Consider the following 19,109-nt stretch of genomic DNA (forward strand, 5'->3'; position numbering starts at 1 on the left):
TGCTGACTTCGTAACCTTTGAAGAAAGGGTGTGGCACTTATAAGTTCTCTATTGGAGATCTGCTGGTACGAAGGAATGAATCAATTCTGTTTTTTGTCTTCAACAGGAGAATCATGAGCAAGAGCTACAGTGTCTCCCTGGTGGGGCCCGCCCCCTGGGGCTTCAGACTGCAAGGGGGGAAGGACTTCTGTCTCCCCTTGACTATCTCACGGGTGAGTCTGTCTCACACACAAACACGCACAACCAAATACAGACACACAGACACACACACACACACACACACACACACACACACACACACACACAGCTCATTTTCTCCAGACTCACTCACTCACACGCACAGTCAGCACAACATGTCGTGAAAGATCTTTGGACTCGGTAATGCTCACCCCATGCCATCCACTTCGTCCGCAATGTATAATGCACATGGGCATCATGTGACACATAGTAGTGTGCCTCTCTGTGCGTGACTCCGCTAAAGTGTGGATGTTGTGTAACCGATGTTGTATAAGGACATGTAGCCATGCTTAAAGCTCTTGATCTGGGACCCCTGGACTGTGTCTCCTCCACATTCCATGTCTATAAGTAACAGTCCATCGCTGTTGTGGACGGTGGCCACTGTTATTTTGGTTTGACAGAGGAAAGATGTTGTTAAGTGTGCTCGATTAGGAACTCCCAGGTCCTAGGCTGGGATGCTGGGCGTCTCTCTTTCTCTGTCTCTCTCTGTCTCTCTGTCTCTCTCTCTGTCTCTCTCACTGTCTCTGTCTCTTGCGCTCTCTCACTTTCTCTCTCTACTGTCTCCTTAGGGCAGGGCCCCACAGGGAACCATTGGTGCTGTCCTGTTGTTGAGCTGTCTCTCTGTAAATCTGTTTGGGCTAAATGTTTGGGCTCCGACCAGATAGATTCTCTTGGGCATTGAAAGAGGCGGCTGGGACTTCTCAGGATTAATTAAATCGTCTCTCCACCCCATTTGTTATGTTTTGAGTCATGCAAGAATGTAACCACGATATTAAAATGTTGACAGATCTTCATATTGATTCTGATTCAGAGGTGATTCCTGATGGTTATTTTGTTAGAAGTTATTACCCTGACTCCAGTCTGCTGTGGATGCTCCTGTTCCTAAAGAACAATGGCATTAGAATAGTTTCATCTCGCCTGAGGATGTGAGAGAGAGAGAGAGAGAGAGAGAGAGAGAGAGGAGAGAGAGAGAGAGAGAGAGAGAGAGAGAGAGAGAGAGAGAGAGAGAGAGAGAGAGAGAGAGAGAGAGAGAGAGATGCGCAGTGTGGTTTGAACACAGTCCCCAGAGGTGGGGACTCAGATGCTGTCCTGGTGGCCCACCCAGAAAGCACAGCACACAAACCTGTGGAACCACACGCCTGTGGAACTGTGGCTTTTTGCACTGCAGTTTTTGGCCACAGGAACACGTCCCATATGTAAACGCTGCGTGCGTGCCAGGAGCTATGTATGTGGAGAGACGGTTTTATTTGCAGTGCCTGAGCTGTTTTCCATGAGCGAAATCTGCAGATAGGTATATAGGTATGGCCCCGAGATTTGATGATGACTTGATGACAGAATTGAATACCATTTTCTTTTGTATTTTCATTGCAGTCAATTCATTAAATAGTCAAAGGGATTGATCTCAGCCCCTCTCAATCGAGAGCCAAGACTTAATCCAGACAGACTTGGACCAAACAGGCTTTCAAATTCACCGTTCAAGGATAGGAAAGCAGGAGCAGTGACTCATGACTTTCAAACACAACATTGTTTGACTCGGCCTCTCAGTTAGCCTATTATACACGCTTGTCTTTCCTTCTTAGTGAGTGTATGTGTGTTGAGATAGGAGCTATCCATCAGAGTTTATAGGTGTCTGGTGATGTGGGCAGCCTGTGGTTTCTCCTACCCGAGTGCCACCGGTCTTTTTATAGTGTTTACAGGCCCATGAACCACTGAGCGCTCAGGCTTTTAAAGGGACGTTTGGGATGGGGGTGGGGGGGGGGGGGGGGTTAGGGAGGTGCACTCTGTAGGGGCTACTTAACACGTGCCTCTGTTTACTCTGCAGTTTACTCGGTTTAAAATAACCTTTTACTGTTTTTATTTTTACATTTGTAGCGTCGTGAACTCGCTCTTTCTTTCTTGGGGATGTGAATATGTCTAATGCCCATGGTCCTTTCATTGTTGTTTTCAAGTCATTTTTGACCATGAGAAGTTGGTTTGTGTCAGTGGATCGGGGTATGAGGGGCCTACTATTGTGGCAGTGCACTAGGAATAGAAACGTCTAAAATGAGACTTCACCAGAATTGGAGAATCATGGTGCCAGTATGCCTATGAATCAGGCATTCCCATGTGACCGTAAAGATTAAGGTTCTTCTTGCTTAGGATAGCTAATATGCAAAGCTTAAACCTTCACTAGCCGTAGGGATGTCATATTTGCAATTCAACAGCAGGGCTCGCATGACACATTTCAAATCCTCAATAAAAACACAGATGTCTTGAAAGACACCATGCAAATCTAATTTGATTTATTATGTTAACCATGTGCAGACAATTGGGTTTCCTTTCATTTGAACCTAATCAGCATCCTTAGCAGCTGAAAATCTGTTATGACATTGGGCTTAACGTTTCAATCATGTTTTCGCTCCCTCTCTTATAAGCCTGCCCTTAGCCCACATCTGGCTACCATGTTTTGGCACTTTGGCATGAGCTGATGAAATCCTGGAGGATGAACTGACATTCCACCGCCTTATGGTAATTAGACGGTTTTACTTGAATACATAAGCAAGTAATATGCAATCGAGTTGAAAAGGGAATCCTGCTATCCATTTTCTATTCCGAAATAAGGAACTCATTTGTCGGTTTCCCCATCTTCAACCCAATGGATTCTGTAGCAGTAAAAGTAGGACAAGACGTAACGTGCGTTTTATGGGCGATCTTGTTGACGCCAACGCATACCCCTTTTTATATACTTTTCAATCATGCGAAAAAAAGCCCGTAAGCTGCAACATGTTTTCTGAGCTGTGAGACGAACAGCGCTCCAGAGAGAGAGAGAGAGAGAGAGAGAGAGAGAGAGAGAGAGAGAGAGAGAGAGAGAGAGAGAGAGAGGCAGTCAGCGGCCATCAAAGAGTTACACCATCATCATATTAGCTTACAGCAGTTGGAGTCCATCAGCGCCATCTCTGTGAAAAAGATGTGTTCTGTCATTTTTGACAGGTCGTGTGTGTGCATATGTGTGTGTATGTATGTGTGTGTGCTATAATGGCTAGACTCTTGGTCATACAGGCGTTAAGAGTCTCCCATGTACACTGGCTAGTACTCCATTGAGTCATCGCTCAAGGAGGCTATAGGGGCCTTCGCCTCATCTCCTCAGCCAGAGCACCCGTCTCACCTAGAGCCCTTTTACACTCTGTCGAGTTCACCTGTTATGGAGTCTATGTGAGGATATGACATGACCAAAGAACTAAAGGGGTGTGTGTGTGTGTGTGTGTGTGTGTGTGTGTGTGTGTGTGTGTGTGTGTGTGTGTGTGTGTGTGTGTGTGTGTGTGTGTGTGTGTGTGTGTGTGACTGGAGAATTCGTCAAGCATTGAGTCCTTTTAGCAATCAATCCTATTAAGCACCTGCAACATCACGAGACCAGATGTTTGTTGACGTATGCTTTGGACTACAGGGGTGCAACAGTAAAAATATCTGTTAACAACGCTGCTTTGCTCGGGGCTGTAGGCTCGCAGTACCTCAGCACAGCTGATGTTGGTTTTACTTCTGTAGGCTAATTTTGACATGACTTTTGACTTTGACTTTGACTGGAGACCAGAACATATCCGAGAAGCAAAGAGGGTGGAGGGAGGACGTCACAGCTTGTCTGTCATTTCTGCATGCGAGAGCATGATAGTTATGATTTGGTAATAACCCTGATGAGCACAAGAACATACGTCAGAGCTTAAACCCTGAATCACATAGGAACAGACAGGGACATGCCAGTGATGGCATGTGACAGTGATGTAACATGACTGCTATTTAAATAGCCCTGAAGGCCTACTCCAGAAATTCCTTACTATAATCATTTTTTATTCTATGAACAGTGAATCGACTTGAGGATGTACAAAACATGATTTATAAAGGCTCCTTAGCTTCCATAGAATATATTATCATGTTTAATTTACCGTTTCTAATACTCTTTTGAACACTGTATTCTGTTAGCCACCTCCCAAAAACTGTAAAATTCTTTAGTTTTTCCCTGTCATTCGTTTCTTTAATTTTCTCCTCTTTTTCACCTCTTGGTCCAACACTTCCTGTTTGTTTTGTTAGAGACATGATACTTTAACAGGATTACACAAACCAATTTTAGCTTCATGTTTGCAGTAGGGGATTGGGGAAGGTTCACTCAGTTCACTCCACAATATATTGTAAATATATTGACCATATATGGAGTATAATGTATATTACTGTAGTATGTTCAAATGGTTACTACAGTTGAACATACTATATATGATTTGTTACATATGTTCATTCTATTACATTTTTTTTCCAATTCATTTCACTCTAAATGTGTAAGTACATCCTCTTTTATGCATTCATTTTCTCTAAGGAATACACTCAAGTATACGTATGTATCAAGATGAACTCCAGAGCATTGGTACAGGTCCTTGGCTGACGAAGATGCCAGACATTGGTATTTAACATGGGCCTGTGGCTGTGGACTTCTCTCAGAACTGTTACACAACCAAGAGCTTTCAACAAGGTACTCGGCCACGTGGACGTGGACACGTACTAGGAAAAACTATTATATTATATTATATTATATTATACGTCCATATTATATGCTTTTGAATGGCATACCCCTGTGTGACCCCATGCTGGATTAAATTGTCATAATTCAAGCAGAGAGCCACAGAATAAGACATTTTACATGGGGTGACTGTCTGAAGATTTGCTATAATACTAGGTGTTCTTTTACGAAAAATTTTGATACTACTGAGATCTGCAAAAGTACATTATTGCCAACGGAACTAAACTAACACCAAATGTTAAACTATTGTATTTTATCAGAGCTACCTACTCGACCACACACAAGGATGCATCCATAAAGTATATTACACATTGCTTTCACAAGTGCTGTAGAGCCGCGCAGTATTCGACATCCATTATTCACAAAGCATCTGCTGTGTTAACGATCAATATGATTGATTAAAGTTCATTTTCCCAACAGCTAACTGTTGTTGTTGTGTTTGTACTATAAAGCAATCCTTTACCCTGGCTGTAGTTATGGATACAGCTCTGGGCTCTGCCAGAGACGCGGTTAAAAAACTCCCTGTGGCATTGGGGGGAAACCAATAAGACCGATAGCTTATGGCCCGCCGCGTTGGCCAAACAATGAATTCCAATATGGAAAACCCATTGGACGGCGAATACCGATGCTTCTTTTTTTTTCAGACCACATCTCTTGTGTTAAGATCTCCCTGGGGGATTTTACACAGACAGTAAAACCAAACTGTAGTGAACACCAGCTCGTGGCGCCCGTCCATGAATTCTTCCCCACCATTTACACATTATTTTCATATTGAACCAATATAACCCCTCTCCACCCCCCCTCCCGTCTCTCCCTGCTCTCCTCAGACCCGCGGCCGTGTCATGTGGGTTTACCGGCTGCATGTCGGCTGTGCTAACCTCCGCTCCTCCGTATTAAATGGATGTGTTTCATCTTCAAGAGAAGACAAAAGGGGAAGAGATCGGGTTAAAGAGGCCGTATTTTATCACCTTTGCGGTGGATTAGTTGTTAGAAGCCGCTTCAAAATAGACCCATTTGTGACATCACAAGTGGGCGTGTGCCTGTCGTATCCGATCCACTTAATTGGATACCGTGAAGTTCCAGAAGACATTTTCACTGGCTGCAATTTATTGGTAAACGTTTTTTCTGTTAAAATATCCTTTGTATTTAACACACAGTTCCATTCAGATCACCTCACTCACCTCGGCTTACTCAGCATCCTTTTGTTCCTTTGATGTCCCTGGAACCCCTGAGGCTGGGTGACTTGCCTTTCATTTCAAAGCTGCATCTGATTGGAATACACACTGGATTCAGTTAGATGTACCTAGCTTTATTTTCTTCTCATTAAGTCCTCACTTTAACCCTGAAACATCCTGTTCATGTTTTGTTTTTGTTACACACACACACACACACACACACACACACACACACACAACATGTTAATATATCAATTTCTATATATGGAAGGCATGGGAAAAGGTTGGAGTTTGGGTTTGAGAGCAGGCTTCAGTTATCTATGTTGTCTCATGTGTTTTTCATGTCTATTGTTGTGTATGTGAGATGTTTGTGTATGTGTGTCTTTTTCAAGGACCCCCTTGAATACAAGATAGTTAATATGAACAGGTTTAACTTTCAATACATTACATTTGTTTAGCTTATAAGAGCTTATACTTTTGTGTAGCTTATAACTTGGGTCCAATACCTTTTCATCAACTCTTTACAGTTGCGTTATCAAGTTTGAGATGCTTTGATCTATGTTGGCCAAACATCAGGTCGAGCTCCTTAGAAAGAGAGTACCTGGTTGTTTTAGGACGGAGATCAACAGAGAAAAAGCTATAGCTATAGTGTATATTTGAAACACAAATGGCCATGTTTAAAAAATTCCAGTTCTCAATGTTATCCTGGATATGATCAAAGACGGCATGTGGGTTTTATTTCAAATAAGACGTCCTTCATCTTTGAGTATGCATCAGATCCCAGTGTATACTGGTGTATGTATGCACTGTTCTCCTCACAGCTGCTTCCAATAGATAGTGGCATGGCAGAGGTATAAAGAATAGCCATTGTTCTAATAAACCTGTAGGTTCTGATTCATCAGTCCTCATGGCCGTACATTTCTGTTCTTAGAGAGGGTCACATTTTGGATCAAACCATTTCCAACACAGGAGAGGATAGATCAATACAACTGAGCCACATACAGTATTTGAAGGACAATATCAACATGGCAACATGAAAATGAGATGTCAACTCTTAATTTCACAAATCCAATGCAAACGTGTAAATTGTAAAGCGCATGGTAGCTTTCCAGTCAAACTGTTCTTTTCTTTTGTGATTGTTACGCAAGTGAAAAGCGCTGTAAATGTAGTCTAATAAAACCTAGTTTTAGTTAGTAATTACGGTAATCATAACTCGTGATCTTTCTTTAAAATTGAAGCGTTGTGCAGTATCCACCTCATTTAAGGATGAAGGTGTGGCAGACATTTTTCCAGAGTCTTTTATACATAATAATTATACCTATAAGAAGAAGGTAGATCGAGCACACCGAGCACAAACACATGTCACAGTGTAATTGACCCCAGAGGTGTGAGCTAACCAGCCAACATGCAGTCGTCACAGTGGCAAGGCGTCGGCGCTGCCTCAGGCCGCGGCCAATGTTTTGGTCAGAGCGTAGTCACACCATGACAACCATCACAATAAAACAACTCCATGACAACCAACCAACCACGCGCGTATCACACGCCCGAAACCCGACGTGTGATGTTTGCCTTCACCCCCCCCCCCCCCCCCACCACCCCTGTTAATTCCTAGCCCTCGGTCTCGGGTCTAGACTGTGGGAACAGCTAATGGAAGGTGGCGCAGGTAAACACAACGTATAAAAACACACACGCACAGCACACACAGTCGGCGTTAACACACCTGCTGTTGCGGTGTGTGTTTTCAGGGACATTTCCTCTGCTGGCACCGGGGGGGCCAGCCAGGATGCAGCGAGCTGCACAGTCACTGTGGAATGCTGTGTCAACAGAGAGAGGGTCTCCACAGGGTTCAGGGCGCTGCCCACCTTTTAAAATCAGCTTTGCGTTTTTTTTTTTGAAGACGCGCCGGGCTACCGTACCGGCACGACCCGAATTTTCTTTTTTGACATAACGCGTTTCAGAAGTTTTCACAGCTGCCTTCCGAAAAAACGATTGAGATCGTCTGCTCCGTTTGACTCGGCCCCTTTTAAAGGAAATGTCATGGGTAGTGGAACCAGAGGGGGATCGGTGTGTACCGCACCGACAAAGCAAGCGGCCTTTTCGTTGAGTTATTGTAGCCCCGAGCGAGAAGACAGGGTCAGGTTAGGTACAACAAGTACGTTGTTTTCTAATGGCAGTAGCGTTCAGGCCTCTCAGTCAAAGTCACTCACACAGGCGATTTCTCAGGGCTCCCCAGCGCTAGTAGTGGCGTCCTGTGGTGTGAAGTCCCTGAAAAAGGAAACAAACAGACCGAACCTATTGTTTACCAATGACTCATCGCTATTTGTGACAGTAGCCAAAGAGGAACACACATGTCAGGTGTCATTATGGGATTAGAGATGTTAGGAGGGCTGGGGAACGTCTGTCAGCGGATTTATAAACTTTACTGCATGATGACATGTTATGACTTTTGCGGAGGAGATGTGATATGCAAAGTTTTTGGGGTGAATTAAATAAATATTTGTATCCTTCCTCCTTCCTGTTTGAATCTGGCGGTAAGCACTTCCGTGATGTGGGTTTTTGCGAATGTAACCCAGATCAGATTTGTGTTTGTTTGAAATGTGTATTGAAACGTGATTTCTAACATATATAGTTAAGAGGCCAACCTGAATCGCACACTGTAAGTGATATGTTTCACAATAGCTGGGTTAAAATACAAACTTAAAAAAAACTAAGGAGGAAAGCTCTCTTCCCATACAAGGCTGAATGACTTGGACTGCAGCTGCAGTCCTTCTGAACTTAAAACCTTTAAGAAAAAAGGCCAATTGGTCCGGAAATAGCCATGCTTTCTTTTGACAGCGGGAACTCTTTTTTTTTTCGTGATTGTGTGCTCTCCGTGCTGATTTGAGCCATTGGTGCACGGTTTGTAGCTAGGAACGCAGACGCTTTAAAGCAATTTACTGCTGACCCTAATCTGTGGAGGGCCCAGCCTCACCTTCCGCTGCTCTCGTAATTGGGACCAATTTGGCCCAGAGTACTTGGCCTTCATTTCCTCCACAAAGCCCTTTACATTTAGGTTAACTACAATCAATTTTGTTTACCTCCATATTTTCTTCTTCTTCTATGCAGAAATAGATTTCTTCTATGCAGAAATAGACACTCCTACTGCACTCTGTACTTGTTGAGAACAAAAGCATGTGTGAACACTCTAAACAGGGTGTATGTGGTCATTGCCTCAAGTTCAATAAGCCATAGACCCCTACCATCTATCAGACGTCCTGCATGTGCAGAAATCCTCAAAGGCCCCCTTGCCCTGATGTGGTTCTGAAAGGCCTCATGGAATGCTCTGAGCGCAGACTGTGTGTTTGTCAATGGTTATCTTCCCTTGTGGTGATTGTGCTCGGTCTACTTACTGCCTTTGCTGAGTGAAGTAGGGGGTGAGGGATGGGGGGGAGGGACCGGGGTGAGGGGGTGAGGGTTGCAGGGTTTGTGGTACTTAATGCCTGCCTACCACAACACACTGTGTCTGCTCTGGGTCACAACAACAAGCCTCTCACCATTTTACGATATTTATAGACTGCAGGGAATGCCGTGAATTCTTCTTCTCTCATCTATTTGTTTTCTAACCCCCCAAGGAGGAACACAGCTAGTTTGCTGAGAGAGAGAGAGAGAGAGAGAGAGAGAGAGAGAGAGAGAGAGAGAGAGTGAGAGAGGGAGAGAGAGAGAGAGAGAGAGTTATTGCAACACGGCCCATGCAAGTCCAAAGTTCTTACTATCTCTGGCGGAAGGTCAATGCTTATTGTTTGCTCTGCCTGCCTTGTAAAGATAAGAGCTTGAGTGTGTCTGACTAAATATAGGCCACCGCGGTATGTTGTATTGTCTTCCTTTTATCCCTACAAGGAATGGACTTTAGAGGTCTGAATCCGTTTGTCTCTCTTTCTCTCTCTCTCTCTTTCCATCTCTCTCTCTGTCTCTGTCTATCTCCCTCTGCTGAAATAACACACATACATGGTAAAGTGCAGGACAGAGGGAACGTACACCAGAGGTGTGTGAGGAGATTGCTGGAGCACTTTCATTCAGCCGTATGACAAGATGATGTTGATGTCAGCGAGTGTCCTCTGAGCCGAGGCCACCTCTAGCAGATGACAAAGCTCGGGGGGAATGGCTGGCCGGCTGGTGGAAACACTCGGTGATAGAAGGGACATACGAGTGTTTGTCATCTGCCTCTTGCTGGTGGTATGTGGCGGTGTGTGCTAGTCCAGCAGAAGTGAGCTTGGAGTGGCCTGCACACATATTAGCCTTAGCTATGTTTTGACTTCCTCCCTTTGAATTCTGATCTCCCTGATAAGGGGAAAAAAAGGAAAGCATCTCGTCTCATGACACGTACAGACACACACACACACGCACACACACAGAAACAAATTCCCTCTGTTTTTGCACTTCTCAAAAGTGGCGCAATAGCAAACTTTGCATACGGACACTCTGTTCCTTCAGCTCTTCATAAAAGTGTTGGATTTATTGTCTTGTTGTCGTTTTTTTTCTGCCCATACCACAGTTACCTAACTTCCTCTTATGAATGGGCTTTCAGGAAGTGGACAAAGGGGGACGATCTTGTGCGTCTGTGAACCCCCCCCCCCCTTAGTCTTTATATCCTCCTACCCCACCACCACCCTCACCCCCACCTTCACCCCCACTCCCTGATTCAACCGTGTGAATAGCAGTGTACCGGGCATTAATACAAAGCCTGGGTCTCTGAATGAGTCATGTGCCCTCGGTGGCTGACGGGAACTGCACAAAAGACTGACACACAAACTAAACCCAAGTGTTACCAGTGGGCATTGCACGTTGATGTATAATATGAGGTGACGCAGACACACTGTTATTTGGTTACACACAATGCCTAAGAACTGTTAGTTTGTGGTGATGTCATTATCTGTTTTCTCCCCCAAGCCTTGTAGTACAGCTTTTGGCACAAGGAGTGCAAATTTCAGCTCATACGCGGCCCACACATTTAGTAAAATCATATTGAGTTTAACGCAGCGAAGCTCTAGTTGCAAGAATGTACAAGGGATGTATTTCTACGTGTCTGTCCTGACACAGGCCTTGGTTTTGGGCTGAAAATTAAAAAAATTCTGTCAAAACATCACATTGATGAAGCATTTGAAAATCACTTTCTTGTATTCATTAGATTTACAGGTGTCAATACTTCTATCGACAAATCAACATTCCTCTCTTAAAATACAATGTACTACTTAATATGTACAGTACATGACGATTCAGACATCTGTCGATTTAAAACCTTATTTCACATTGTTCTGAAAAGGGGTGTTATATATATATATATATATATATATATAACACACCTAACAGGAGAGGCTGTTAGGTCATCGCTAGGTAATGTGTTTGTTTTGGCAGTGAGTAGTGAGTGGGTGTGTTCATTGAATTACGTGTTGTGTGAAGTTGTGTAGAAACTCCACCAGAAACTCCACCCGGTGAGGAGACATTCCCTCCTCAAGTCAACTCTCGCTGTTGGCATATCCTTTGAGCTGAAACCCATTGCGCAGTCACGTCGTTGCACACATCGTCATTTAATTGTTCCTTTTGTGTTTGAAAAAATAAGCAATAAATTGCCATAATGTAATAGATATCTTTTTCGGGACACACACCGACAAAACACGTTTTCACCTTGATTAATTAATTCTCTCTGTATTATTGAAGGGTTTGGGGATGCAACGGTTGCTCGTCATGTGATACTTCTAGTATGTTTCACAACTATTTCATCATGAGTTGCAACACCGAAACTATTGTCCGATAGGCAACACCTCATCATGTACATTTCAAAACTGCGGCTTGTCTTTCCCCCAATACCTCGGTTGCCAGACGTGAAACCTTTGGCTTTGAGTGACCCATATGGCTGAATACACACAAATAAACATGGGATTAGGACCAGATTGAATCATAATACCAAATTCCAACTTAATTCATGCATGCTAGTATTTGCATGAGAAACATGCACGATGGAAATCTGTAGTCGCGAGTTCAGTCTCCTCCTTAAGCTACCTTAAGGAGTGAACCAGACCATGGTGTAAACATCATGAGGCCTCAACTGTGTGTGTGTGTGTGTATTGTGTATTCCCAGCTGACGGACGGCGGCAAGGCAGCCAGGGCCAACGTCAGCGTCGGAGACCTGGTCACGTCCATCGATGGCATCGCCACCGACAGCATGAACCACCTGGAGGCCCAGAACAAGATCAAATCCTGCTCAGGAAACCTGTCCCTCACCATGCAGAGGTAACTCTACCACTGACTGGCACCGCTTTGGAACAACGTGTGGGCCCTCCGGGGCTGAGATGTTTGTTTTGGTGGTTTACTGTTCGTTCATTCAGCCAGACACTTTTATCCGAATCGCAGCTCAACAGTGAATTCAGATGCAGGTCATTAAGGAGTAGAGTAGGGGTTAGGCGTGTTGTTGACGGACACTGGAAGCAAGCCCGGCAGCACTTTGATGGGGAGTTGGAACGCCGCGCTACACTACATTATTCTCCTGTATAAACTCCATTCAAAACGTCATGCTGTTAACCACACATCTCCCACATCTCGTGAAAACTGGGATAATTGTTCCAGTAGCCTTGGATGAAAGTATCTGCTGAATCCCATCATTCATGCTCAATGATGAATGTACTGTAAGCCAAGAATCCATAAGCAGAATTCCTTCTGTTTCCTCTCAGAGTACACATGTGCTCCGGAGAAGCAGTGTGTTATTAAGAACGGCAGTATAGAGTGTATAGACTGTATAGTCGACCACTGAGTTTTTTATTTATTTTTATGATTGTTACAAAAAAATGCGGCTTTTGCGCTGAGTGGCCTCTCTTACGTAAGGCCGGGCGAGAGGTCATTTCCTGGTTGGAAAGACATGGATTGAAGAGCCAAGCTGGAGTGGTTTATGACTGTGGTACACGACAATGACAGGTTTCCGTTGTGGAGGGAATTTTTTTATGGGAAAGGTTTGTCAATGGTGGTTTGGACCATCCACCGCAATATATAACCTACACAATACATATAAGATATATATATATATACAGATATATACATATATATATACAAATGACGACATATTACTTACAGATTTTACATTTATATTTCAGAAGAAAGCAGACACTTTTATCCAAAGAGACTTACAATAAGCACATTTGTAAGAAGACAAATTGAATTGACTATTGATTTAATCAATAGAAATGTGATCCGTCAACATAAAGCTTTTTTGTTTGCAGCCAATCCAACCCGAGTGATTGAATTATCTGCACAGACCCGGGGAGCTTGCGGAACACACTTGTTCCCACAAAATCAAAACGATCTTTGCTAATGTAATTCATAACAGTTATTCCTCGTTAAAAACTGAGAACTGCCTCCTCACGCAGTAAAACGCTGCCTTTACATTCCCTCGTCCTGCATCAATAACATGACGCACCCCTCCCTGCTTTACTGAAGGGGAAATAAGGCCTGAAGTAGCCCTTTTCTCACAGCTGTGTGCAATCTAGCACAAGGAATGCACTGTGAGATCCATCAGTCATGAGAGACATGACGCTCATTAGCTGTACAGCTAATTGTCTAAATGTTTGCTCTACAAGCGATCCATTCTATATTGGCACAACGACTGCTGATATTCAATTCTGAAAATGCAATGAGGCGAATTGAACCGACAAAACCAAAGAACGGGGCGAGGAAAGATACGCTTACTTAGGCAAATACCATTTCAAATGAGATAACATGGGCATGCAAATTCAGTCATTCCCTACAGACACTATTGGGCTTTCATTATAAAGTTCAAATATCTGTCAATGAATGTGACTCTGTTTGCTAGATTATCTTTTTATTTTTCCACATCCATCTCAGCAACTGAGATGTCCTGTCATGAATTGTAGTGAATGTAGTGAATGTGAATGGATCTCTTCTATTTATATCCCTGTCCTGATATGGCTTTAAGTATTATAAGTACATTATTTTTATATAATAATGCATGTCTTTACGTCAATTTCCACTTAAAAATCTAACTCAATATATCAGATATATGACACTGATTTCATCACATTAATTGTTCTAATAATATGATCTAGGGTGAGAATAACAAGCTGAATAAAAAGTGGATCTGCCAAGCTTCTCTCATCCTACCCACTCGTAGACGTGTGATTTATCAGCTGGATGATGACTGATGACGCCGTCTTTGGGGCCTCATAACATTCCAAGGGGGCCTTGAGAATGAATAATGTTCTCTTAACTCTGCGACTGTGATGTCACAGTGTCCCGGTTCACATTTTCCCAGCCAGAAACTCAGATCAGCTCTCTAGATATGGAGCGCTATTAAAAAAGAGTGGGCGGTGGAGGCAGCAACAATGTTCTTGTTTTGTTTTAAAGCCCTTGACCTCTGGTCCCGAGTACCACAATTCAAATCAGACCATATTACAGAGTTACCGTGAAATAACACTCAAATTATCTAGTCAATGTCGTTTATAGTCGAGTAGGGTGGAGACGTTTGCGTATTCTATGTTTAACTTGTATAATTCAGTCCACTCCATCTGATAAGGTGTGTTTTTGTAAAGTTATATGAACCATTTGCTGAGTGAGTGATGATTCCAATGTTGTCTTTGTGTGTGTGGGTGCACTTCTGATAGTCTATTTTAATTTGATTCAATTTGTCAGTGTCTGTTTGAGTCAATTCAATTGTGTGTTTAAGTGGAACAGGCTGACTGGTTTTGGTTAACATCACACACATATTCACAGCATATTGCTGACTTGAAGGCTATAGATATCTGATCAGGAATGTTTGATTTATAAAAGTAATCCAAAAGGCTTGAAGCTCCCCTGTATACAAACCGAAGCCACAAGATTTCTCCTGCTAACTAGCAGAAATTGATGGTCCCGGCAGATGTTGATAGGATTAAAACAGTGCCTTGGGATCGTGGAAGCAGACACTCAGACATCTATGCCAAAAGTAGGGGCCGTGTGAAATTTCATACGTAGAAACGGGCCAGGAAACGTTGAGGGCCGCCGGGTTGGGGAGTGGCTTGAGCTCCTGCCCTTGACGTGGAATCTGTGCACAAGTTGTCTGCAGTTTTTCAGCGTATGCTCTGGCACGACCATAGAATCACCGGTAACTACTTTCTATGCTCTAGGTCTACGTCCCGGCCGTCCCTGCCCGGCCAGACTTTGCTGTTCAGTGTCAAGACGGCTCCATAATTAGCAAGCCAAGCAATTTGTTTAAAATAATGAACTTGGGTTTTTTTTATCGCAGTACAAAATAATTTTACTGCATGCTCTGCAACCACCGGCAGAATCACTGAATTGTTTTTTTTTTTTCGTTGTGGAACTTTTTTCCTCGGAAAAGAGGAGAAATAAAAGCGCTCCCCTGAAAAGACCCCGGAGAGGTTTTTCCAGATGATTGCGGCCCGTCGCCTCAGGAAGGAATGATAATTGGTGTTTATTTATTGTCATTGAAATATGCGACTCGGCGTAATCAAACACGCCTCCCGTGCAAACGGTGGTTGAGGACACCTGGTTCCAAAACCTCAAAGATAAAACAGACAGAGACGGTGAACGCTCCCCAGAGCACGCCAGCACCCGCTCTCTGACACAATATGAGAAGATCAGCAGTGTGGGTGTGTGTGTCTGTGTGTGGGTGTGTGGGTGTGTGGTGTGGGTGTGGGTGCCGGGGAATGTGTCTGTGTTTTAATGATATGCTGACCTTTGACCTGTCTACTGTGTGTGTGTGTGTGTGTCGGTGCCCGCGTGTGTGTGTATGTGTGCGTGAGATCCTCGACATGTCCAGTCCCAGCGCTCTCATAAAGAGCTAAAGTAAACAGTGGAGAGGGGAAAGTGTGAACGACGAGCACTGTTTCATGCGGCGATGTTAAAAGTTCAAACTTCTCCTTTCATTCTGTCAGTCTGCCTTCATTCACACATCACCCACCACACAAATTAAGTTAAGTGAAGCCAGTGTTTCAGTTCAAATTTGAACCCCATGACATTAAAAAAAAATGCATTTTGGGCTGAGGAAGAGGAAAAAAGGAGGAGGTGTTGGCATCTTCGGCCCTCCATAATTATAAGCAATGTTGTGTGTGAAACCGTGTTATACTAGAAGTGTCCGAGGTGCTTAACCCTCCCTCGGCTGCGTCCATAGACATCAACCAGAACCCAGCCAGTGATGTTCTCTTCCTACACGTAAACTTTGACGATTCGGAAAAACACAACGGAATGTAGACGTCGATTCGAAGAGGCCTGGTAACAGAGCACCCTGCCACGAGACGTTTTCAGATTGAGAGAAGATTTATTCAGACGAGGAGAGACCACGGCCTGTTTCCATACGGTCACCTGCTGTTCCCCTCCATACGCAAACAACGCCAGCTGAATGATTGACGTGGAGGCCATCTGTGGCCAATACCTGTCCAGAAGCACCCGCAGACACAGGCCTGTCTGCATGTGGTGTGGCCGGGCTAACGTTACAGGAAGGCTGTGGTGGAGCAGTAGACCAGATGTCATGCAGAGAGTGAATCCTGTGGTGTCGTCCTGCTCCTGTTCATTCAGGCATCAGCTATGATCTCAAACATATAGATATTCTGGTTTTTAAACCACCACCATTTTCTATCCTAAAGAAATACATTTGAAATATATATATAAGATGTCAATGCAGTAAGTTGACATACCCACGCTAGGAATTTTGTTATTGCGGATTTAGGAGTCGTCCGTGAAGTTATTGCAGTAGTACATGTAGTCGTATGATGTGAGTTTGTGCGATCACGTTGGGATGTCATGTGACAGAGCTATATCACTGTATATGCAAAAATAAGTCAGCGGTCTGAAATAGACCTACTGTAAATCATATCTACAAGAGCGCATACCTTCTGCCTCAGGATGTAAACGGCATCACGGGACCGAGGTAGCCAAGATAAATAACAACAAGCTCTGGGACATGTTAACTCGCCTTGCCTCTATAAATAGCCCTGTCAACTCCTCCATAATGACCCACCGTTTTCTCTTATTTAAGTCTCACATGCCACATGCTTTCATGTCAGAGTCTTTTTTCTCTTTCCTATCCTGCGTTCTCTGTGTCTTTGTGGGATTGTGCAGTATTCTCCAGGTGCTGAATCTGTCAACATGTTTAAATGGTCATCAAGGTGGCCGTGTGCGCGTAGGTTTAAGCGGATTAGCAGGAAGGGAAATATCAAGGAAACGGCACCGCATTCCTCTGACAGAAGCTATTAGTTCTAGTGGAGGACGTTGGAAGCAGGCCGGGCTATAAAGTGCTTTTCCAAACGCTTTTCTGCGCTGCGTCTTTGTTCTGTGTTGTTCAGGCAAATCAGGCGGTATTATCCACCCTGCACAATGAGCAAGGCACTTTAAGGGATTAAATACAGTTCAAGAAAAAGTCGACACACAGACACAAACACATTCATCCAACAAGCTCCTTTTGACAGAGTCGTTGGGTTTCAGCAAGTGGTTAAAGGGCTTCAGTCATCTGATAAGGTGTGTTTTTGTAAAGTTATATTAATCAGTCGCTGAGTGAGTGATGATTAAAATGTGTGTGTGTGTGTGTGTGTGTGTGTGTGTGTGTGTGTCTTTTTAAGTGTGTGTTTATGCATGTGTCTCTATACATGTGTCTATATGTGTGTGTGTGTGTGTGTTTGTATGCATGTGTTTGTATGTATGTATGCATGCGTGTGTGTCTATGTATGTGTTTGTATGCGTGTTTGTGTTAATGTGTGTATTCATGTTTGTGTGTGTGTGTGTGTGTCTATGCTTGTGTGTGTGTCTATGCATGTGTGTATGTGCAACATGTGTGTGTGTCTATGCATGCATGTGTGTGTGTGAGTGTGTCTATGCATGTGTCTGTGTCTATGCATACGTGTGTGTGTGTATGCAGGTGTGTATGTATGTATGTATGTGTGTGTGTATGCACGTTTGTGCGTGTGAGTGTGTCTACGTGTGTTAATGCGATGAGGGAGCTGACCCGTACGCCGGCGGTCCCGACCGCGGCTCCCTCAGATAGCATGTGCCAGAGTGTTTCTCTTGGCTCCCACAGACGAGGGGGACAGGATGGGAGTGAGTCAACCAGCCCACGGCCCGTCTTCCTGAGGTCTATGGCCTCACTCTGCGGAGACGTTTCACACATCCATCGCTCTGTGTGTGTGTGTGTGTGTGTGTCTTTGTCTGTGTGTGTGTGTGTGTGTGTGTGTGTGTGGGGTTCAAAACGTCTTCCCCGATCTGTTTCCTCGACGGTTGAGTGCCAGACGTGGCTTTTATTGTGACACACACACACACACACACACACACACACACACACACACACGCACAGGCACAGGCGTTGATCCCAGGGCTGAAGGATTTGAACGCTAACCCTTTGACTTGTGAGGACACGCTTGTTAGAGTGGAGGGGGGGAAATGGCGTTGCACTCTAATCTGCTTTAATGACGCGCGGAGAACCCTCCCTTGATTACATCACAAGACGACCCAGATGTGTGTTTCGGTGCCAAATATGTGTGTGTACGTGTGTGCGTGTGGGTGTGTGAGTGTGTAAGTGTGTGTGAGGCTGTGTAATTATGTGTGTGTGTGTGTGTGTGTTGCGTTTTAACAGAAACTACGATAATTGGCTGGGGAACTATGTGAAGCGTCTGAAAGATACACACGCACCACGAGAACAGCACCATATTTAGATTTTGTATTTGGCGTCTTTTGGCTACACATGTAGGAGTTGCCATAATCTCATCACAAGCATTCTATGCACTACCCCGAAATACTCTGGCGAGTGAATCATTGCTCCTCGACACGAGCCACAGTTGGACCCTCTGAAGTCCTGGCACAGGTTTTACAACGCGATGGATCGGAATGACGGATGAAATATGGAACTACAAACTCTGTGTTACATCCAGTTGTACCGCATCCAGAGAGGCCGTGATTTGTAGTGCTCGCAAGCCGTAGTTACACTCCACTTAGTGTCAGAGCCCTGGCACAGTCGTGGTGAGCCTCTCTACCAGGCAGGCGTCGGCGTCCACGGTGACGGCGTGCGGTGAGGGAATGTACGTCAACACATTAAGAAGGATCGAATAAACAACCCTGTTCCTCTCTCTCTCTCTCTCCGTCTGTCTCGCTGTCTTTCCCCATCTTTTATCCAAATCTAAATCCCCTCT

At 44.2% G+C, this 19,109-nt stretch overlaps 1 protein-coding gene across 1 annotated transcript in view; it reads left to right on the plus strand.

The window, feature by feature from the left end:
* pdlim5b (PDZ and LIM domain 5b) overlaps window positions 1-19,109 on the plus strand; it is a 40,449-nt gene that overhangs the window by 4,079 nt on the left and 17,261 nt on the right. The window contains exons 2-3 of the mRNA XM_084486883.1: window positions 107-212; window positions 12,071-12,222. Of these exons, the coding sequence (XP_084343009.1) occupies window positions 114-212; window positions 12,071-12,222 (251 nt within the window). The 5' untranslated portion in view covers window positions 107-113. The remainder of the gene's footprint in view (window positions 1-106; window positions 213-12,070; window positions 12,223-19,109) is intronic.

Source organism: Micromesistius poutassou, assembly GCF_964030765.1.
Source record: "Micromesistius poutassou genome assembly, chromosome: 22".
Lineage (NCBI taxonomy): Eukaryota > Metazoa > Chordata > Actinopteri > Gadiformes > Gadidae > Micromesistius > Micromesistius poutassou.